The sequence below is a fragment of the Carassius gibelio genome, chromosome A12 (genome assembly GCF_023724105.1).
Source record: "Carassius gibelio isolate Cgi1373 ecotype wild population from Czech Republic chromosome A12, carGib1.2-hapl.c, whole genome shotgun sequence".
NCBI classification, from domain to species: Eukaryota; Metazoa; Chordata; class Actinopteri; order Cypriniformes; family Cyprinidae; genus Carassius; species Carassius gibelio.
The window spans coordinates 12,020,027-12,043,588 of NC_068382.1; the positions used below are offsets into that span (position 1 = coordinate 12,020,027).

The window sequence follows — 23,562 nt, forward strand, 5'->3', positions numbered from 1 at the left end:
ATAATAAATATTTATTGAGCATCAAATCAGCATAATATAATGATTTTTGAAGGACAATGTGACTGAATACTAAAGTAGTGGCTGCTGATAATCTATCATCTATCTATCTGGCTTTTTATCAATAAATGCAACCTTGATGATCTTAAAAGACTTTAAAAACTTGAAATTAATTTACAGAGTGGACTGTTTGCTGATACAGCTGTGTTTCTGTGTGCATCAGGTGGAGCTGAGCTGTCCAAAGGAGATGGCCTGGAAGGTGAATATGCATCGCGGTTACCTGGCCATCTGTCACCCAGAGGAACAGCAGCTCAACTTCATTGAGCGGCTGGTGGAGATGGCCAGCAGTCTGGCCATCAGAGAATGGAGGAGACTTCCACACATCGTTTCTCACGTGCACACGCCTCTGTTACAGGTGAGGACCAACAGTACATGAGCTGACAAACACCCTTTAACCAGACCCTCTCCAGCTTTAATGTAATGTTCTTGATGCTTTTTCACTTTTTCAAACAGGACAACTCAATCAGAGCACCACTAGCGGTCTAATCTAAATAAATTGTAAATTTTAAATAATGATATCTCAAAAGCAAGAACATCTGGTCAGATATCTCAGCTGAAAAATCATGAGACTCGGGCAATCTCGTTTCATTTGTGAGCGTGTGACTTAATGCAAACCCTTGTAGCAGAGCGAGTGGTTAGAGCTGACGCTTTACTTATAATTGCCTTTTTCGCTCAATAACTTATTTCTTTATCAGACCTGGTCCCTTCTTCCTCCCTCCCTCCTCCATTTTGACCCTTACTAAAATGGCCAATATAGTGTTGACTGCATCATTGTGGTGTTTAATAGGCAACTTGTATTAATATTCAGCGGAAAGAACAGCCTACTGACTGCCACGTGCATAATCAGGCAGAACATACAATGGGACGGTGCTGAGGTGATGTGTGTCTGTAGATTAGGGTAATGTGTGAGAGCCGTCCATGCACCAGATCCTCTGCGGACTGTTGGAGACTCTCTTGAGCTCGGCTGTGGTGAGATGGCAAACATTGCAGCCAAACTGAGGAAATGAGGTGGTGGTGTTGGAGACTATGATTACACCACACAGAGTGTTATCTCTGCATGATTGAAGAGTTGTATGTAGTGGATTTATTCAGAACATCTTGAATACATGGGATTTTTGTTGCTTTATACTATTAGTAAACAGAAAATGCAATACTGCATCTTATTCTTAGTATTTTATATATTTTAAAAATGTTTAAAACAAAACTAATTATTAATAATTTAGATAATTGTTGTTTGTTTCTTGGTTCATTAATTTAGTTCATTATCATTAGTTCATTTCCTTTTCACACACTTTTTTTTTCTTTTTTAAATCAGTATGCAAATGTTATATCAGCACAGACAGTTATATTTTGGTCATTCAAAACTGTAAATTAAAAAAAAAAAGCAAATAAATTCTGTATGTTTAAGCAGTCAGGGTTAAAGTTTAATACAAACTAAAGAACCAGCTGCTCTTAAAATACATTATCGGTCAGACTTTATTAGCATTTTTAGCCATACATTCCGAAATGTAGTGTTTGCCCCAGAGCAGTTGACTTCAGTGATAATTGAATTTGCTGATAATTGAATCTATTTACACCTTCACTCCTTAATGCAACCATACCGAAAAACCAAGTCCAATAAGAGTGATTGCAAGGGAAAGGAGAGGCAGACAGGAGCTGTGAGACAGAGAGAGTGAGTTTAAAATGGCTCGTAATTACTTTTCCCCATCAGATAGTGTTTGATTAAATACCTGCAAGAAAATTAAATTTACATGATGAATGGGCACTCAGAATAAGGGTTATAATGTGCCATCAGCTGATATTTACAGATAATTGTGAAAAATATTGTATTGCTTAATTTATTTTGTTTTGTGGGGATTTGATTTGACTACACCACAAACTGATTTGAAGCATTTATCTTGTAAAGCAGGCATTACTATTGAACGGATTGTTTTTGGATGCCTGTATGTGTGTGGCATAATTCATCACCACAGCTCGAGCTACTCATCGTGCGCGTATTAAACCATCACGTTGTAAATCACCTTGTAAGTGCCAGACTCCCTCCCTCACGTATTTCTTTTCCAATTCACACTGGAGATTAAAGATCCATGTGGCATTTCGGTAAGAGTGCAGTGTGTTTATCGCTGATACATTAAGGTCATGCATCAGTGGTTTTTGAGGAATGGGTAGCATTTTTTGGGTCACCATGGCCTGTGTCCTCAGTGTCATCTGAGAGCGTGATTAGGCATTAAGGGAATAGATGCTTTACTTGTGCGCTTCCCTCTCTCTGCCCATTCTCTGAGTAAATGGCTTTTAAGATACTTTGATCCATCCATTCGTTCAGCCACCTCGAGACTTTCGTTTCTCTATTTCTTGTTCTTTCTCAATAGGAATCATAAGCCTGTAATACAGTCGCAGTAATGGATTTTGGAGAGCTGTGTGTGTGTGTGTGTGATATGTGGTTTCTTGGATGACTGTAGCCCTCCGAATTAAACTGAGCATGCACTTTAAAGAGAGCTTTAGGATGTTGCATATTCCTGTTGGATGTTTCTTTATGTTTATTCCTGGATTATTCTTATTCAGGCAGCGCAGCAGATTATTGAGCTACAAGAAGCTGCTCAGATCAATGCAGGCCTCCAGCCCGCCAACCTGGGCCGCAACACCAGCCTCCACGACATGAAGACCGTGGTGAAGACCTGGAGAAACAGGCTTCCGATTGTGTCCGATGACCTCTCTCATTGGAGCAGCATCTTCATGTGGCGGCAGCACCACTATCAGGGTATGCCAGGATATGGAGAGGAATTCCAATGACAGACTAATTATTATGTCAGCATAATAATTGATATTTATTTTTTTCTTCTGCAGCCATTGTGACTGCTTATGAAACCAACACGCAACACGATCCAAACACTAACAATGCCATGCTTGGAGTGCACGCCTCCGCATCAGCCATTATTCAGTATGGCAAGATCGGCCGGAAGCAAGGTCTGGTCAATGTAGCTTTGGACATTCTGAGTCGCATCCACACCATCCCCACCGTGCCTATTGTAGACTGCTTCCAGAAGATTCGTCAGCAGGTTAAATGCTACCTGCAGCTGGCTGGAGTAATGGGCAAGAACGAATGCATGCAGGTGAGTGAAGTGACCAAAGCATGACTGCATATTCTCAAAATCAACTAGTCATTGGGTTCCCTGAATGGCTAGTCAGCTAATCTATCTTTAAGATAACCTGAGTAATTTCTGTGGTTTTGGGGTCACCTGACCCCGATCAGATGCATTTCTAGGAGCATTCTGTATGCTAATGAACCTGAACAGTGAGTTCATGGGGTTTTCTTGGGTGACATTCGGTCATTTCAATCGGTATCCATGTGATTGGGAATTTTTCACGGCAGGTTCTAACTGGCCACATAGATTTGCCATATTGTGTGATATGCAATTAAAACACTTTCTCATTATGAGAAAAACAAAAGTAGGATAGGACTAGATTTTAACCAGTGGGAGTTGATTGGAACATTGTTGTTTGTTAATTGCTACCTGTGTGCACACTGAACACGTCATCAGAGAATTATGTTGAGAAGGGATGGAAAGTTAATTTTAATAAAGATTACAAGTGCACATGATTTAACCCTTTAATTGTCACCCCATCCCGTATACGGGACGCCTACGTTTACTTCAGTAAATCTTTATCTAATCATGATAAACTATATATCGTTGGAAAGGCCTAAGTCTCCTAAATAGATTTTTTACCAATCTTTTTTGTTAAAAATTATGTAGGAAAAGTAATAGAATAATTTATGGCAAGAGTGCAACGCAAAAACCTACATCATAACAGGAGTTCTGACCTTTGTCACAAAAAGTCTTCTTTGTTGCCTTTTTCTCTATCGCACTTTAGAAATGACCAGAAATTATATATCACTTGAAAACATAAAATCTCAAAATTAATCCTTTGAAACCCATTTTAAATTCAAACATTGCATTACCATCATGCAAAATCATGTAACAAAATGTTTTCAATCATGAATTATAAAAATTTAGGTTTGTATCATGCACATTCAAGTCTATCTTCAAAAGTGACCGTTATGGGGTTAAAGAAATTGCATGAAGTCAATATGATTTCATGAGTCGGTACTCAAAAACCAAAGACGTCCATCTAATACATGCCTGGCTTGTAGCCGTCTGAAGAAGAATTTAAAGATGAAACCTATAAGGAAAACTAAAAGTGGATGACTAGTCCACTATATGTTCATATAAAAAAAATAATCATTTATAACCTTTTAATTTCATCTCCTTTTTTTTTTTTTTTTTTTTACATCTAACTGAATAATGATTATCATTGCTTTTGTCAAACTGACTTAATCTATACCAAATCTAGTTTACTTTGCCGATTTGCCTGCTGATTTTGCTGTTAGCCGGACTCTCTTAATCCAAATAATGCTGCTCTCATTACGGTGAGAATGACTGCGGTGCTGTCACAGTAAGGAATGCATTCCAAACAGTGTAAGGAATGGGCTGCTAGCTGCAGCATTCGCTTAAGCCTGATTAATGGAGCTGCCTCAACTGAGCTCAAGTCATTAAAGTACCATTGGATTTAATATCTCTCTCTCTCTCTCTCTCTCTCTCTCTCTCTCTCTCTCTCAGCTATCACTTGGACCTGTTCTGTTCCCTTTATCATTTCTCTGGCACACTCTAAGCCACTGGCTCTCACCTGGGAGTCTTAGATTGAGCTACAGAGATGTCTACAGCAGATATACTCTGTTGTCAGTGGTGTTGACTTCTGATGTATATGAATTTCTAGTTCAGAAAACTACACATTGGCCGTGCTGACAAAAAAAAATCATCCATTTTAAGAGATTCATTCTACAAGAGAAAAAGGAAAAATTATAAATATGAAATATACTTTGAGGAATTCCAAACATAATCATTTTTATTGTGCTGGCAGGGTCTGGAGGTGATTGAGTCCACTAACCTGAAGTACTTCACCAAGGAGATGACCGCCGAGTTCTACGCTCTCAAGGGCATGTTCTTAGCCCAGATCAATAAGTAAGAGTTGATCCCTGGGTTTGTTCTTCTTTTCTCCTTTTCTACCTGTCACTTTGAGTCTTCTCCTTATTGCCCTCATTAGCTCTTTCTGTTTCATTAATTGACATAAACTGCTCTCGTTATCTTTTGTTTTGTGCACCGGTCTCCACGCTGACAATAAAGAATCAGAAGCTTAAATCATTAAGAGCTCACTTTTTAAAATGAACAATTTCGACAAATTCATTATGGAGAGGAAAGACAAACATCTGTGTTTGCCCGTGTATTTTTTTGCCACTAATCATCACTTCTAAAACTTCTGGCCAATTACGAGGTCAGAACAGTCGTTAACAGTCAATATGATGAGTAATTAACCTTATATAGTATGACTGCAGCAGAGGATAATGACACTGAACTCATAATGAGTGATTATCTCCTGTCATACGTCTATTGACTGCCATTTTATCAGGTCAGTCAGCGTTTCCTGGTGAGAATCTGTCATGTTATTGGGATACATCTCAGAATACTGTAGATTTATTTGTGGTACCATCAAATCAGGTGTTTTACTTGCCTACAAGATACTCAAACAATTAGCTGCCAAGATGAAAACATCTAGTTTAAAATATTTTTGCCAAGTTCAAAGAAATACAATCTTTACTTGTTGGTTTCATATATTATTTGAGAGAGAAAGAAGTTATATTGTACACTTATTACAACTTCATTACTTTTTAAATATTAGGATTTTCATATCAAAGTGAATTTTAATTCACAAATTTAAAAAGGCTGTTTATCGTAGAAGAGGTGAATTCAAGTGATTGTCACTATGAGTTGCATTTTTATTATGTATCATTGTGAAATAGATGGCAAGCCCAGAGCCTGGCGCTGAATTGGAATAGTTTATTAAATACACATGCTGAATAATTAACTCAATAGCAATTTGTGAAATCTCTGTGATCAGCAGAAGTTTCCCCCAGCCTCAGCAGGGCCTAATGCAATCATTACATTCTGGCTCTCTATGAATATTAACGTAGGGAATTGATAAAGCAAAGCTGTTGGAGGAAGATGTTTGACACTTGACTGGGCATGGGGACTTGTGTGCTCTCCAGGCCCAACTCTCGGCAAAGGCCATACGCAGAAACGTATTATACACATCCAAGACTGACGTGACATATCAGTGAATTTGGGCTCCCCAGACTCCCATTGCAATCAAGTGTAAATTTGTTGCTTTCCACCTACTCATTAAAAGTTCCCATTATATGTGATTGGTTTAGTAGGTGTGTTGTAGGGTAGCATTTAGAGATGGTGATGGTAATGACAGAGGCTTCAAGCTCAGATTATGAGTCCCATCCAGTCCTTTCAGTCCCTTATAAAGCCCTTTATGAGCCTTTCTCAACTTCTATTCTCAAACTGCTTCTTCTATAAAGGGCCCTAGAAAAAAACGCTCTAAGGGGACAAATCCTCAAAACTCAAAAACGGCTGATGCTGTAGGTGCTGTAATACTGGATAGTTTTTAAAAGTAGTGTTTTTTCTGTCAGATACTCCTCAAATTTATAGTGAAATGCCAATAAGAAATGGATATATAATTATGATAAAGATTAAATGCAACCTATTTACCAGTGCACCAGATATTTAGAAGACTTGAGCTTAATCCACCAAATTTCTCATTCTTTGTGTTCTTGAGATTTGAAGATTTGAAGTATTGGTCAGTTGAATTGTCTCTTCTTCTAGGTCAGAGGAGGCAAATAAGGCATTCTCTGCTGCAGTGCAGATGCATGATGTTCTGGTGAAAGCCTGGGCAATGTGGGGTGACTACTTGGAGAACATCTTTGTTAAAGACCGCCAGCCCCACCTTGGTGTCTCTGCCATCACCTGTTACTTACACGCCTGCCGGCATCAGAATGAGAGCAAGTCACGTAAATACCTAGCCAAGGTACGATCTCTTCTCTCTTTATTCTTCTGCTGACCTCACTGAGTGACTGTGCCAAATGGTATAATTTAGAAATGTTTAAAACTGCCCAGTGTAGTGGTATTTCTATCTAGTGGTATTTTTTTCTTCAATCCTTTTTTTTTATGATGTTAAACATAAGCCCACAAATCATTATGACATATTTTATTTTATTTTCTACATTTATTTTCTGTTATTATATTATTTTATACCATTAGGTTAATTGTATATTTCAGATAGTTAAAAATATATATATATTTTGTTTGTTGATAACGCGTAACACTGCTGAAATGTCCAGTGAATTTTCCCATGGGTTGGGATCAGTGTAAGGAGGGAGGAAAGAACTACTGATCATTTGTAATTTGTAATCTAGAGGGCAACATGTACTTAGTATTTTTCTTGCCAATAACAGGCCAAAATGGTTCACAGAGCATGTCATAATGAGATAGCATCTTTTTTTGACAGGCTTGTAATTAGTTTTACCATTAAACTCATTTAACATAACACACAGGCAAACTCCGTGCTCATCTGTGGTCCAGTAAACCCATTCTGTTTTGATGGCTTTGTTAAATGGGGGCATATCTGTCACAGTGTGCCATTTCTGAATTAATGCAACTGCATTCAGACTGATGAACCTCCGATGATGGATGTAATTATATTATTAGACCTGATGATGGGTTTGGTATGGATACTATATACATGGCAGTCTGCTCTCTGTCGAGTACTGTACGCTAGATCAAACAGCTCCATTTAGCTCTACCCTTTTTTTCCAGTGGGTGTTTGACTGCGAGGAGCACTTTAGATTGTCTCTGGACTGCTGCTGGCCACTGAAGCTTTAGAGACGGTGGTCAATGAGAGTAGCTGCACGCTGATTATCAGTAATTATCCATTAGCCATGTAGCCCAGGCTGTCCAGTGCTTAATGTCTTCATCAGGCCTCAGCAGGGACGAAGGTTCATCTGTTACCATCCCACCAGCCACCATAGCAGAACCCCACCGACAATAGCAAGAGTAGACAGCAGCTGACTGGTGGGAGTGAGGTGGTCGAGAAGATTTTACAAGCCATTAAGCCCCAGTGTAGCTATTTCATGGAGCTGATGGCATCATATTAAATCGCTGACATGTAGATTTAGTTTAAGATGAAAACGCTAACTGATCTTTCACAAAGGTTGACGAACATGTTATTCAAGCAACTGACTATTTATGAATGTTTGTGATAGACATCGAAAAAAAATCCAAATTAGAGATTTGTGAACAACTGTACGTGTGCATGAAAATATATTATGCACTATAGTGCAAGAAAAAAGGAAGATAAAGTTTGCATTAGCAGGAAGTTAGCCTTTTTTTATATAAATTATTTTAACAGTTTTATTCATTTAAAATATCCATTGCATGAAGAATAAAATTATTTTACTTGGAATACAATGTCAATGGCATATTTCTTTATTTTACATTATTTCTGGCTGCTTCATTGAAAATTTGTGGACATAATGTATTTTGTTTTAATATATTTTTTAAAAAAAATCCTGCAGCAGGGTTTATAAAATCAGAACTGCTGCCAAAAGACATGGTCTCTGTTCTTCTTAGGTGCTGTGGCTGTTGAGTTTTGATGATAAGAACACATTGGCCGACGCTGTGGACAAATACTGCATTGGAGTGCCGCCCATCCAATGGCTGGCCTGGATCCCTCAGCTCCTCACATGTCTGGTTGGCTCCGAGGGAAAACCTCTCCTTAACCTCATCAGCCAGGTTGGATTGCTCTCTACATTCCCTTTTTATAGCAGCACGTTCATGTTTGATGTATCCATCTAATCAAGATTAATTTCATTTGGTCTCTTCAATTAAAGACTGCATTCTGCTGTCTGCATTCAAGACCACCTTTGTCAAATTCACAGTTTTACCAGTTCCCTTTTTATTTATTTATGCAAAAGCATTGTTATTGGGTTAATATCAAACACTCTCCAACTGTGGGAACAGAACCGCCAATTAAACAAGAGACTAATTTCCCCTTCTTGGAGTATTATTTCTAAGCCATTTAAAAAGCTCCTGAACTTCAAAGAGGAAACAGCTGCTCCAGGGGCCCAAAGAGAGAGGGAAAGAAAAGGATACAGAGGAGAGATTTTAACATAAAAAGACCGCAAAATCCCCCTCTCATTCACTGACTTGTTCCAAACGGGTTTTGCATGCAGCTCGACCTCCTCTTTTCTCACGTTTACATGCCAGACCAGCGACTTCTAATCTCTCCATTTCAGCACTGACGCACCCGTGCAGTGGAAATGCTTCACTTTAAGATTAAGTACACTTAAGTCCCTGATAAGCACCCAATGAAATGGATATGTTTGCACTCCATAATCTCAATTAATGGAGTTGTCAAGGCTGTTTTAGGGATGATAAGTCTCCTTGTTGAAGGATCTTTGGGTCCGATCAAAGGCAGTGATGACGAGTGAAAGGTAGGTGTTTTGTAGAACTCTTGATTTTCAAGTGAAATCTCCAGCGGATGGAGCACATTTATCTCAGGCTCTGAATTATTTAGCTGTGCTCCAGTTGGCGGGATGTTTTAAAAACGTTTGCTGAAATATTGATGAAGGTGAGCTGTGGGGTGCCTTGATGTAACTGAGACGGGAAAAACTCAACACCTTTATGCACGCAAACATCCATCACATGTACAGTACGCACGCACACTCCCCTAAATGTGAGATTTCTCTCTAATTTTAAGGGTGATCTGTCCCCTGCTGCCTCGTTTATTTTTAATGCTATACTTAACAAGCTTTTAACAGAAGGTCTTGGCCATGGCTGCTATTCATGTAAAAGCCCATCTGGATTCCGAGGTGTCTCTTTACACCTAAAGGCCAGTCTTCTTTCTGCCGTCTGTTTGACGAAGATCATGTTTCCACTCTAATGGGCTGTGAGACCTAAGGTTGTGGGCAGTTTAAGGAGGAGCGTTGTCTGCCACCACCATATTTGTCTTCACCAACCAACACCTACCCCCCCACCCCACACACACACACAAACGTACTGACAACATTCAAACCCCTCACAGATATAGCAGTGCCAAGAAAAAACGAGGAGAAGAACAAGTTGGTAAACGTTTTTGGGACTATTACATAACGATAAGAAGATCCAAAGATTGGGTTACGAGTCCGACTTCTCTGTCTGTTAGATTTAAACCATTAGACTGGGGGCATTTTACTTTAAAAGATGTGAAATAAGCCTCACAACTTGGTTCTTTGACTGCAGCTTAAATAAGCATTGTGTAATAACTGCTGCATTAAATTTAATGACAAAAATAAGGGCTGTTTTTTAAATGGGTTATCAGCTATTTGTAGTTCAAACTCAGTCCTGTCCGTGATTCATGCAATTGGTTAAAGGAATTGTTTACCCAAAAATGAAACGTCTGTCATCATTTACTCGCCCTTGTGTCACACACTCACCTGTTCATAGTGATACAAAATCTTCAAAAGAAATTGGACTAAACCTCTCAATTCAAAGTGACATCAGATACTGTCTATGGAGGGTAAGTAAATAAATGATAGTATTAAATAACAGGGGTGGAGAGCAGTGAATGGGAGAGTCCCACAAATATATGTTTTGAATTCCCATTTGCTCAAATAGCAAAAGAAAAACTCCACTATAGTGGTTTCGTGACTCAATAAAAGGAAAGAAATTAAGAGAGACTGATAACAGCAGTCAGAAGAGAGAACGATGTCAAATTTAATGTCCCTCCCATAGACGATGGATTAGAAACACCTTCGCATTAGCGTTAACGTTTTTTGTTTTTTTTTTGCAATTTGATGCAAAGGTGACATAATAGAAAGAACAGTGTTATAAATATACATTTAAAAAAATATATGAATATGAAAAACTTGTCATCACAGTCTTGTGAAAAGGTCCACGGTGTCAAAATTTCAATATCAATTTGAGCCAGAATCAGACACACATAGCAGTAATGAAGCTAGCATTTAGTTAAACTGGCTATTAAAGCCATACCGCATTGGCCTTTGTTTAGGTCCTTGACATAACCAAAAAATAATGACAGAAACTATACATGGAAAATACATTTCTAAATAATAAAACATACTTGCAGGTTGGGCCCCAACAGCAGCTGCCTCTGCTTTTAAAGTGGGAACTGCTCCATGTTTCAGTTATAGCCTTTGTGTGAATCCGACATTGACCTCGTGTAGATTCTTGAAGCTGTCCTCAGATAGCTACATGAGGATGGTAATTGTGAGGAATAGAATTAAAAATAAATGTGAACCCTTGTTAATGAAGTACAGCGTCCGTAGGAATGGAAATTGCAATCAACCACCCCTTTAAATAGATATTATAAGACCGCATCATGCACGACGATCATATTTTAATTGATCACAATTTCTGCTACTCATGATTTATTAATCATAATCACCTGTGAAAATTTGCACCCACTGATTATTTATCTTGAAAATTTGAGTTATGTTGGATTGGTAAGAAGCCTCTACAAGCTTTCATGGTTGTAGATGGTTTCAGGCTGCCTAATTTCCAAAATTTAAATCCTCCAATCAGTTTTTCTTCAGTGTTATACTTAATCTACCCACGATTGCACACACGCTGTCTACATTTAAGGAAAAAGTGCTAATAAGCTGAAAACACCAGTCAGCATCTAAGTTGGAGTTAGTTATTCAACTCAAATAAAAGTGTAATACAACCAGTCTGTTTTCTTCTGCTTGGTTGTTTGCCATGTTTATGTAATGTGTGATTAATAATTGTGATTTAAGCGTTTAACCATTATCATGCATTTTTATATATTTAGTTATTATTATTTGCATTAATATTTTAGAGATAAAGCGTACAGAATTCTTTTTAGTAATTAAGTTACTGCATTATTAAAAATAGCCTTTGCTGCATGGTTATGTAACAAAAAAATGTTGGGTTTTATATTTTGGCAAAAATATTTATTATATGTTGATGTACTCTTACGTGCTATTACTTGTAATCATACGGTTAATTAAAAAATGACTTTTGTTCATAGTTCCAGAGAATAAGTGCCGTTTTGATAAATACTGTACATCTGTTTTTGGGCTAAATCATTAAACAGCCTGAACCTTCTCTTTGTGATGTTATTCAAGGACACAGCAGGTCTCTGAAAGGGAGAACGTTTACACTCGGGCTTGACAAGCTTTTAACGAGTGTCATATTGAGCCATGGTTTCTAATCTGCCCTTGATATTTGCCCATCTCATTGCTTTCCCCCTACGGTTTCATTTTCAAAAGCCTGCACTATCACAGAGAAGTTTCAAAACATGTCAGCACTACGTTTCTCTCTCTCGCTCTGACCCGAACCCACAGGGACGATCTGAAATGTAATCTGCGACTGTTTCTCTTAGGTGGGACGTGTCTACCCTCAAGCAGTGTACTTTCCAATCCGAACCCTGTACCTGACGCTGAAAATCGAGCAGAGGGAGCGCTATAAGAGCGGTATGAGTTTTTCTCAGGACATTCACACGCAACAATAAAAAGTCCTATAAAAGTTACAATTGTCCTTCCTCTTTTGCCCAGATTCTGGCCAGCAGCAGCCCAGTTCGGCAGCTGCTCAGACCCACTCGGCATCCGACCCGGGTCCCATCCGTGCCACTGCTCCCATGTGGCGCTGCAGCCGGATCATGCACATGCAGCGTGAGCTCCACCCCACCCTGCTCTCCTCTCTGGAGGGCATTGTGGACCAGATGGTCTGGTTCAGGGAGAACTGGCACGAGGAGGTGAGCGGTTTTACGTGTTAACACAAGTGTTTTTGAATTCCAGAAGCAAGTTGCTACCTCTTAAAGCAAATCAGCCCTGAGCGCAAGTTAAACATGACATGAATGCGTTTTCTGTCCGGTTTGCTTACACTCTTTAGTTTAACGCCGCATGTTCTTGTACACGTAGCTGTTTTCAGAGGGCCAGCTGAGCAGATGAAAGCTGACAGAGGGGAACGATTGGGGCTCAGTGAGGCTGAAAAGTGGGTTTTGCAGTGCAGGTGGGGCTTTGGGGAGGGGCTCGCCGTGATTGATGGGTGAGGGGAGTTTAGACTGAATGTGCTGAGATTGGATTGCCATGACAGGGCTGATTCGGTGATGCGTTCAGACTGGACAGGGACGCAAGAGCCCAGCTCCTCTGGGGCACTCGGTGAGAAACAGGACAGGAAAGGGCGAGGAAAGAAAGTTTAGCAAGGAGAACTGGAGGATGAAAAAAATTGGCATTGAGAGAGCTCAGTGAAGTAGAACATGGGTTTAATTTTCCAGACATTGATGAAGTGTAGTCTCCGACTGAATTAGTCTGTTAATGTCCATCTTCTTCACTTGAAGTCTAAGCTTAATCTGTGCAGCAGTGACCGGTAGAGGCAGGCTTTTACTGATCTCTCTGGTGAACATCACCGCCTCTGAAGGATTTTTTTTATTATCAAAATGGCAAATTGGATTGGATATGTGGGAATGGCGTTATCCTTCATGGTAAATTGATAAAGACTCGTTAACCATTCATCCTCTTTTCTTGGTTTCTAATTTTCCCCTAATTTTCTTCCTCAGGTCCTGCGGCAGCTTCAGCAGGGCTTAGCTAAATGCTACTCGGTGGCATTCGAAAAGAGTGGAGCTGTGTCCGATGCTAAAATCACCCCGCATACGCTCAACTTTGTAAAAAAGCTGGTCAGCACATTTGGCGTGGGCCTGGAGAATGTCTCTAATGTGTCCACCATGTTCTCGAGTGCTGCCTCAGAGTCCCTGGCCCGCCGAGCACAAGCCACCGCTCAGGACCCTGTGTTCCAGAAGATGAAGGGCCAGTTCACCACAGGTCAGAACGCTCACTTTCCTTTTGCCTTCAAGTGTAGTTTAATTTTTATTTTTAACACAAAAGCACAGATAAAATCATTCAAGTCAACTGGCTCTTTGAGAATGAGCTGTCACATGTGGACTTCTCAGAAGTGTTGATAGTAGTATAACTTGCAAGCAGCGCTCTTGAAGGATCACGTCCCCTGTGCACAATTACACATGCTCCCGCTCTTGTCTCTGTTCTGCATAACCACTTCTGCTCAAGAGTTAACCACAGGCCTCTCCACAAGACCGACTCAGAATAATTGGCTCTGTGAACCATGTGATTAGATTTAATGGGAAGATGTCTATGTGCAGAACTGTGTGTGCGTGTATCAAGGTGCTGTTGACTGTAAAGAAATTACACCGCTTTAGGTAAACAAGCTAACCCAAAAAAAACTACACCTGACTATTATGTGTAGATTCATTTTCATTCATTATTATTTTACATTTTCTTTCTTTTTTTAATCAGGTAAAGGTGGAAGTTTGTAATTTCTGTCTCTTCTGGTACCAGGCAAAATTGCAACCATATTTTTGCCCAAATGCTCTGCATGTCTTCCCGAATTCCAAGCTAGTTTTCTAGTGTTTCCCAGTTGTTTAGCACATTTTTACACATGTACCTTTGAATCATAGTTTGTTTGTTTTTTGTTGTTGTTTTTTCATAGGGGATGGAATTTTTTTCTATGACTTTACTTGATGTTTCAAATTTCTCTGAGCAGGGGATAAGTTGGCACGGATCTTTCCTCAGGCCAATTTTGTACACATTGCCCAACAATAACCTTCCAGTGTCCATGGAGTAAACCTGGCTCTGAGAAAGCAGGGCATGTGTGATCCGAGGCGTATGTTAAAACAAACCTCCCCCTCAGCTGCCCTCTCCTTATGAGAGCAGAATATGTTTATACTTCTCTTCCCTGTCCAGCTACAGTCTCTCCACCTCAGTAAAGCTGGAGAACCCTGGAGCTAGTGTTCTCATTTGTTTCATATGAAGCTCTATCCGGAGGCCTGTGTGTGTGTGTTCATGGACTTAGAGGACTGTTAAGATTGTAAGGGTGTAAAACAGATGTTGTGGTGCCAGCTGTCTCTGGGCAGTGAGGTGTGGCCAGTGCACCCTGAGCCTTCTCTGAACGTCTGACATAGTGTGCTACTGGGAATGTGCATTGGAAGGGAACCTGCAAAAGCAATACAGCCTGCTACGTTCCCTGTATCCTTTGCGCTTCCTTTCTCCTCCCAAGCTCTCCATTCCAGTGCACATGTCCAAGCAAACACACACTCCAGCACCATATGTCAAGAATCGTTTAATCCATGAGCAAGTGTTATTGTTTATCAATTTTTTTTATGCTAATAACATATTTTCAAACTGTTTTCGATGTATCATTTAAATATTTTTTTTTCTTTTTAATGAATATGCACTCTAACGATTATTTGACCAAATTAAGATTAATTTGATCATTCAAGAAATATTTCTATTTATTTATATTTAAAATAGGGCTGGTAAGTGATTAAAAATTTTAATCTAATTTTTTACATGATGTGGTGATTTATTAATGAAATTTTGGAGAAATTACTCCCAAAAGATAATTTAAAGTTATTGTTGTGTAAAGCATCAAACAGGCATTACAAAAAGTAGGTTCAGCAAGAAATATTTTGTTTGATAAAATTTATTACATATAGCCTACTCTTTTGGACCATGTGAGTAAATGACAGAATTTTCATTTTTGGTTGGTTAAACTAATAACTTTAATTATATTCTTAATTTTATTATTATTACTATGACAACACAAAATTATTTCTTTAATGAAATTATACTCTAAATAATAAATTAAAAGTTCCAGTAGGTGGTGGTAAATATCTTAAAGGGATAGTTCACCCAAAAATCAAAATTATGTCATTAATAACTCGCCCTCATGTCATTCCAAACCGGTGAGACCTCAGTTTATCTTCAGAACACAGTGTAAGATATTTTAGATTTAGTCCGAGAGCTCTCAGTCCCTCCATTGAAGCTGTGTGTACGGTATACTGTCCATGTTCAGAAAGGTAATAAAAACATCATCAAAGTAGTCCATGTGACATCAGAGGGTCCGTTGGAATTTTTTAAAGCATCGAAAATACATTTTGGTCCAAAAATAGCAAAAACTACGGCTTTATTCAGCATTGTCTTCTCTTCCGTGTCTGTTGTGAGAGAGAGTTCAAATCAAAGCAGCCTTGATATCCAGTTTGCGAACGAATCAATCGATGTAACCGGATCTTTTTGAACCATTTCACCAAATCGAACTGAATCGTTTTAAACTGTTCGCATCTCTAATACGCATTAATCCACAAATGACTTAAGCTGTTAACTTTTTTAATGTGGCTGACACTCCCTCTGAGTTCGAACAAACCAATATCCCGGAGTAATTCATTTACTCAAACAGTACACTGACTGAACTGCTATGAAGAGAGAACTGAAGATGAACACCAAGCCAAGCCAGATAACGAACAAAAGAACCGTTTCTGTCAAACGCGTCCGATTCGAGAACCGATGAGCTGATGATACTGCGCATGTGTGATTCAGCGTGAAGCAGACTGACACACAGGTCGTCTGAACCAAACTGATTCTTTTGGTGATTGATTCTGAACTGATTCTGTGCTAGTGTTATGAGCCCAGGTAAATCGAAGGCTTTAATTAAGGGCAATCATCGCCAATGACGCCATTACGTCGAGTGAAAAAGAACCGGTGAACCATTTTCTTCAACCGGTTTATTGAATCAAACTGTCCGAGAGAGCTACTAGTGATCCGAAAACCGATGCAACCGGTTCTTGACTCGTGAACGAGTCTTTATCTGGCTCGGCTTGGTGTTCATAGTTAATAACTTTAATGCATAATTAATTAATCCAATTAACTCATTAAATTAGCAGCCCTTATTTAATTATATATATATATATAGCAGCGTCATGCGACACCAACATTGACCTGATGCCTCATTCTATTATCCACTTACTCGCATGCTTTCGCTACTTCAAACAACAGTGGATAAATTCAGAGTACTACGAGATTAGTGGTGTTAATATTTCTGGAAAATGTATTTTACCATAGCAGGGTTAAGCCGTTCTCAAGCATTGCTGTCTGAATTGATCTAAAGTGGGAGCGTGTTTGCAGGGCCAAGACTGTTTTAGAGCTCCTGTTGTGCTGTACACTGTGTTCACTCAGGCATTTCAGTGATGGAATTTAAAGTAGAGAATTCTCCAGAGACTGTTGCACAGTGAGCGGCGCGGGCAGGGGGGTATTTTTAGCGCTTGGCTACCTCCACCACCCAAGAATTATTAGGTGCAGAAAACTTCCGCCTTCGGTGTATCTCATTCACAGGTCAGAGAGCAGAGTCTTTGTTTTCTGCAGCAGTGGCGAGCTCAAACCCCCCTAGAGTTGAGCTGATCCTGGGTCAGTGAGACAGCTGAAACTGAGCGCACCTTACTACCCATTCATATTCGAACCAACAAAGGCTTTACATTTATCAGAAAAGAACCGTGTTGCCCAGGAGGCGCTGATATCTGAAAAAACCCTCGCTTCAGGGCATCGCTGCTACAGGGGATTGTCTGTAAAAAAAAATCTAAATTGATTACACTAAGTTGACCACTGTGCATAGTGTTTTTTCCCCCAAGTCAAATCTCTCTCTTAATGCTCACTGGTCATTAAGCACCTAAACAGTTTTAAAGTCTCTCAGAGTCGGATTGGCCAAGATTACAGAGCGTGTCTGATTTCAGAAGACATCGTCTAATTCAGGGTGTGGAAATGAGAGGGAGCTGCTTTGCTCACTGCTAATCAAAATGTCATATGGGACATTGATGATATTGCAAGTGTCATGCAAGCAGTGAGAATTCCTTAAATGGCCTTTCATTATGTGCGACATCCACATCTCACTGGCTTTGACATGAGTGACAGCTAATTGCAAGATGCTTTTGAATTAAAGCCTCTTCTGCCAAAGCCTTAATTATACGAAGAGATTTTTATTTATTTTTTGCTTGAGGGAGTTTTTTGAAATGCCAAGCAGTTTCCATATCTGCGGCATATAGTATTATCAATGTAGCACAACAGAAGAATAAAAGTGGAGCAGATTTTAGCCTCTTTGATAAAGATGTTCTGGGTTGGAGGTTGTCTGTAAAATTGAGAATGTGGCTTACATTCCGACCATACCTTTTGTGTCTAATTTCCAACTTAATGCGCAGTGTCATTTTAGAAGTTGCATTGAGCAGTCAATCCTTTTTTCCCTTCTCATGAACCTTGATGTTATCCGCACCTTCCCGTCACAAGGGAGACCTGGGAGGAAGTGCACCACTTCTGTTCCCTGATCCAAAGATAACGTCTCCTCTCTCAGTCTCTTTCACACAAACGTCTACCTCTTTCACACATCCAGAGTCTTTTCCACCTGTTTTTTTGTTTGTTTGTTTTTTCAGCTACCTATCTTTTACCTTGCCCGTCACTTTTTCTATTCACAGATTTTGACTTCAGCGTTCCCGGCTCTATGAAGCTTCACAATCTCATTTCAAAGCTGAAGAAGTGGATCAAGATTCTGGAAGCCAAGACGAAGCAACTACCGAAGTTCTTCCTGATCGAGGAGAAATGCCGTTTCCTTAGCAACTTCTCGGCCCAGACTGCAGAAGTTGAGATCCCGGGAGAATTCCTCATGCCTAAGCCCACACACTATTACATCAAGATTGCCAGGTAACAGTCAATACACACTCGGAATGGGGTTGCTCTGGTCGACTGATCATCTAGTGATCCGGTAACTGACTAGTGGATATGTCTTAGAGAAGTCATGAATAATTACGTTTCAGATTTATCTGATGGTTATACTTGACACATTTAGCAGCTAAAATATCAAAACTGAAACTCCAAATAAAATAATAAACTAGTCACCCTTACTAATCATCTAGTCATTCAACATCTATGATCTGTCTCAAGGAAGTCATGAATAATTACCGTATTTTCCAGACTATAAGTCGCGCTTTTTTTTCATAGTTTTGCTGGTCCTGGGACTTATAGTCAGGTGCGACTTATTTATCAAAATTAATTTGACATGAACCAAGAGAAATTAACCAATAGAAGCTTTACCGTCTCCAGCCGCGAGAGGGCGCTCTATGCTGCTCAGTTCTCTTGTAGTCTACACTGAAGACATAGAGCACCCTCTCGCGGCTGGAGACGGTAAAGTTTTCTCTTGGTTCTAAATAAATGTGACTTACAGTCCAGTGCGACTTATATGTTTTTTTCCTCCTCATGACGTATTTTTGGACTGATGCGACTTATACACAGATGCGACTTATAGTCCGAAAAATGCGGTATGTTAGTTTCATTTTATCTGCTGGTTTTATCTGACATATTTTGCCAAAATATAACAAACTTAAACTAATCAGCCTCACTAATCATTTAGTTGACCGACAAGTTACTGTATTAAATTTTATTTACAAATGTATTTGTTAATTTTATTAATTCATTCATTTATTCATTCATTCATTCAAGCAAAACCAAAACTAACTTTATTATTGAGGACTTCCTTAAAACTAATTACTTGATTAGTCATTCAGGCAACCCACCTCTCAATCTTTAATATGTAGCTTCATGTCTCTAATACATACACTAGGATACATAGGTCGGTTTTTATTTTTTATTTTTTTTTCGTTGCTTTTTTTGTATTCTCCCCTTAGAATTCTAAGCTAGACTCCAGCTGAGATCTTATTTCTCAGTGATTATCATTTACCCATCATTTTCTCTCTCACACCCTCTTGCTCTACCTCCTAAGGTTCATGCCCAGGGTGGAGATTGTTCAAAAGCACAACACAGCTGCTCGACGACTCTACATCCGCGGGCACAACGGCAAGATCTATCCATACTTGGTGATGAATGACGCATGTCTGACGGAGTCCCGCAGAGAGGAGCGTGTCCTGCAACTCTTGCGGCTACTCAACCCCTGCCTGGAGAAGAGGAAAGAGACCACCAAGAGACACCTCTTCTTCACAGGTACTGCAGCAACCCCAGATCACACCGAAACATCCCCTCTGCCCTCAAATAGCACTGACTACATCTATTTATGTCAGTGTTGTGGACATGATGTTCCATTCTCATGACCAATGAATGTTCAGGTCTAAGTTATATTTATAAAAATCATATGAAGTATTATATTAAGCTTTATGAAGACTAAAAGTATAAATAAATAATAAAAAAGCAACTATTTCCACTTATCTTTTTAAATCTATTTTGAATTGTGGCATGCATGTGTTTCCGAGCTGCCCCATTTGAATGCTGTCCATTAGCTCTCAGTGCTGGACTCAATGGCCTAGTTGCTCTCAGACAGATTGAGGGAGATGAAGAATAGAAGAGAAGAAAAAGAGGCAAGATTGAGGTGAAAAGTAGCAAAAATGCTGTGTAGTGTTAACAGAAGAAGAATGAGAGGGGACTGGAGCAGAATGAATAAAAATGAGGTTGCTCTTGTCCCTGTTGGAGACTGAGGGAGGAAGATCGAAATTGTCTTTCTTATGATAGACGCATTAAAGATGAATCTCTCTCAGTTCAGAGGTCAAGGGTTGCCACGTTTCAGCTTTCACTGTAACATTTTGTCTGTTCTCCATGTGTTTTTTGCAAAGAAAAGAGTTTGACTTTAAGCTGTAATGCATGTTTGTGTGTGGGATGTTTGTGTTAATGTTATTAAATGCATTTCACTGAAGTTATTTATTAGATGTGTATGAGATGTGGTCATGTGAGATGCTTTTGTTTTTCCTCTCTTCCAGGTGTTTTTGTGGCCTCGCTCAGCTGTTAATTTATCTTCTTTAAAAATGACTCCATAAATAAAATGATTGTATAAACAGGTCTGATAAAATGTTTAGAGGTGTTTTAGGGGATGGTCATATTTCAGGTTAACAGCCTTTTATCAAAGCCAAATAAAATCTAAAGATGCGATTCAAAGAAAATGATTAGATTATCCTCTTTCCTCATCCTCTTTAAATCTGTTTCTCTTCTTAGTCCCAAGGGTGGTGGCAGTGTCTCCTCAAATGCGGTTAGTGGAGGACAATCCATCGTCTCTCTCTCTAGTGGAAATCTACAAGATGCGTTGTGCTAAGAAGGGCATTGAGCATGACAACCCTATTTCCCGCTATTATGACCGACTTGCGACTGTTCAGGCTAGAGGGACCCAAGCCAGCCATCAGGTATGCCATAAATAATGAGAAAGTATATCAATAAAAATGTAGTTCTCATTAATTGAAACTCATGAAAATGCCAAGGTGCATTTTTAATATAAAGATTTTTTGTTTGTGTGTTTCATCTACACTAATATGCAGTATTTGTAAATTAACCCCAAAAATCTATTTTTTTGTCTATGTTTTAAGGTCCTGCGTGACATCCTGAAGGAGGTCCAGGGCAACATGGTTCCTCGCAGCATGTTGAAGGAGTGGGCACTGCACACCTTCCCCAACGCCACAGACTATTGGACCTTCTGCAAAATGTTCACCATCCAGCTTGCTCTTATTGGCCTGGCTGAGTTCATGTTGCACCTGAACCGTCTCAACCCAGAGATGCTGCAGATTGCACAGGTACCCTAATGACTAACGTCATACCTGATACTAGCTCTCTTTCATCAAATATACATGTATCCAACAAGTCCAAAGCAGTTTCTTGGGTGATTACACGTTTAAGTTTTTGATGGTCACTCTCAAGATGTCTTTATGATTGTTTGTCGTGCAACATTTGCTGTACAGTATCGGGTGAGTGCAGGTCCGTTGAGTCTTTTATTAGAAATGATTGTCAAACAAGTACCTCGTCCTGTGATTCTGAACTGCAGTTTTCTGACAGGCAGAGGAATGGGCGGCTAAGTGGGTATAGTAAGCCCCCTTGCTCAAATGCTGACACAGACCACAGTGGGTTTAGGATTGGTGCCACAAGATATTCCCTCTCTCAAAGTCTGATACATTAGCCGAAGTCTGCAGATTGTAGTTTCTAGATGACAAGTTCAGATTCTCAAATGAATTAGTTAACAACACCCTCTTGATGTGTTGTTCCCCCAACAGGACACTGGAAAACTCAATGTATCATACTTCCGCTTTGATATTAATGATGCTACTGGTGATCTGGATGCCAACCGGCCGGTCCCCTTCAGACTGACGCCTAACATCTCTGAGTTCCTGACCACAATCGGCGTATCCGGACCCCTCACGGCTTCCATGATAGCAGTAGCACGCAGCTTTGCTCAGCCTAACTTCAAGGTACGCTTCATGAGGGACACACATAATGATAAAATAGACTCCGCACTTTCAGTCTCCAGGGCTCTTGACCCACTCTAAATCTGTCTCTCCTCTCAATCAGGTCGATGGCATCTTGAAAGCAGTTCTTAGGGATGAGATCATCGCTTGGCATAAGAAGACACAGGAAGACACATCCATGCCTCTGTCCCCAGCTGGACAACCTGAGAACATGGACAGCCAGCAGCTGGTGTCTCTTGTGCAGAAAGCTGTGACCGCCATCATGACCCGCCTCCACAGCTTGGCCCAGTTCGAGGGTGGCGAGAGCAAAGTAAACACGCTGGTGGCAGCTGCCAACAGCCTGGACAACCTGTGCCGCATGGACCCCGCCTGGCACCCTTGGTTGTAGATGGGCATGTACAGAACCAGATTCAGGCAGATCTCTGCCAAATGCAATACTGTGAAAGTGAATGTCAGAGCTGATGAATTTACCCATGAGTTTAAAAAAACATCATGTGTGGAGTTAACATTTGGAAGGGGTTATATAATAATGCACAAACTGTAATTTAAAAAAAGAACAGGTTAATACTGAAGATCTTTAGTATTCACTGTTATTCACAGGTAAGAGACACATGGAGCATTTAAAAGCAGCTCTGTTTGGTTGGAGAGAGACTATGGTTGTACTGATGAGCTTAGCGAGGTGCTTTTGTTGAGGATGTCGTGATTGCTGAAGTGTGACGTGACGGCCTTTAAGAAAACACTATTTCCGGAGCCTTTATTTTTTTTGGCTCTACACTGGAAGAGGGAGCAGCTGCTATCCCAGCAGATTTTATGCAACTCCCATCAAGCTCTCCTTTTCTGCCTCCACCATTCTCTGAGACTGATGGCAGCCTTTTAAATGTAATAATCTAATTTACATGAATCAACACATTAGCAATGTCCAGCGTGTTGTTATGTGTCAGTATGTCATTATTTAATGTTATATGTTGGCATATTTTTCTTTAACCTTTGTACATCATGTAGAAATGACATTGCATTCCTTCATTGTTGTGTAGTTTTCTACAGGTTTGTGCAATTTAAAGCTGCCATGTGTTACTGTCAACCATAGAATTTTATTTTGCAAAATACTCTGGAAAGGCAAAGACCTGTGAGCCTTAAGACAGGGGTGGCTCTATATTTAGCTCATTTTTAGTTCATCATAGCATATACAGTTAAATTCCAGCTCAAAGTTGTTCAACTTTGCCTTTTTAGGAGTGTTCCAAAGCATATGTATCTCTCGGATACACCTACAAGCATTTTTGTATACGTTCTCCTCTTTTGTAAAGGTACAGAATATTGTGCCAACAAATGGATATGTTAGCTCTGCGATGTAAATATGCATTTTGTTTTAATAAAATGCTCTTTTTCAAGAATTTGTGTTGTTTTTATAAGAATGTAACTGTGCTTTAACTGTGCTGTCTGTGTATGTTAAATGTGACGTTTCTCTCTGTGGGCGGTTGATTGAAGGACTCTCTCAGAAAGAAAAACCTGGTCTCTTGCCGATTGTCTGAA

The 23,562-nt window shown here is 39.7% G+C and overlaps 1 protein-coding gene across 3 annotated transcripts in view; it reads left to right on the forward strand.

The window, feature by feature from the left end:
• Positions 1–23,423, forward strand: part of LOC128025140 (transformation/transcription domain-associated protein) — a 71,452-nt gene extending 48,029 nt beyond the window's left edge. For all 3 annotated transcript variants that reach the window (XM_052611180.1, XM_052611182.1, XM_052611181.1), the window contains exons 57-71: positions 221–412; positions 2,620–2,815; positions 2,902–3,167; positions 4,975–5,075; positions 6,780–6,981; positions 8,583–8,744; positions 12,355–12,445; positions 12,527–12,726; positions 13,531–13,792; positions 18,280–18,505; positions 19,581–19,798; positions 20,798–20,982; positions 21,163–21,366; positions 21,841–22,035; positions 22,136–23,423. In XM_052611180.1, the coding sequence (XP_052467140.1) occupies positions 221–412; positions 2,620–2,815; positions 2,902–3,167; positions 4,975–5,075; positions 6,780–6,981; positions 8,583–8,744; positions 12,355–12,445; positions 12,527–12,726; positions 13,531–13,792; positions 18,280–18,505; positions 19,581–19,798; positions 20,798–20,982; positions 21,163–21,366; positions 21,841–22,035; positions 22,136–22,420 (2,985 nt within the window). In that variant the 3' untranslated portion in view covers positions 22,421–23,423. The remainder of the gene's footprint in view (positions 1–220; positions 413–2,619; positions 2,816–2,901; positions 3,168–4,974; positions 5,076–6,779; positions 6,982–8,582; positions 8,745–12,354; positions 12,446–12,526; positions 12,727–13,530; positions 13,793–18,279; positions 18,506–19,580; positions 19,799–20,797; positions 20,983–21,162; positions 21,367–21,840; positions 22,036–22,135) is intronic.
• The last annotated feature ends 139 nt before the right edge of the window (positions 23,424–23,562 follow it).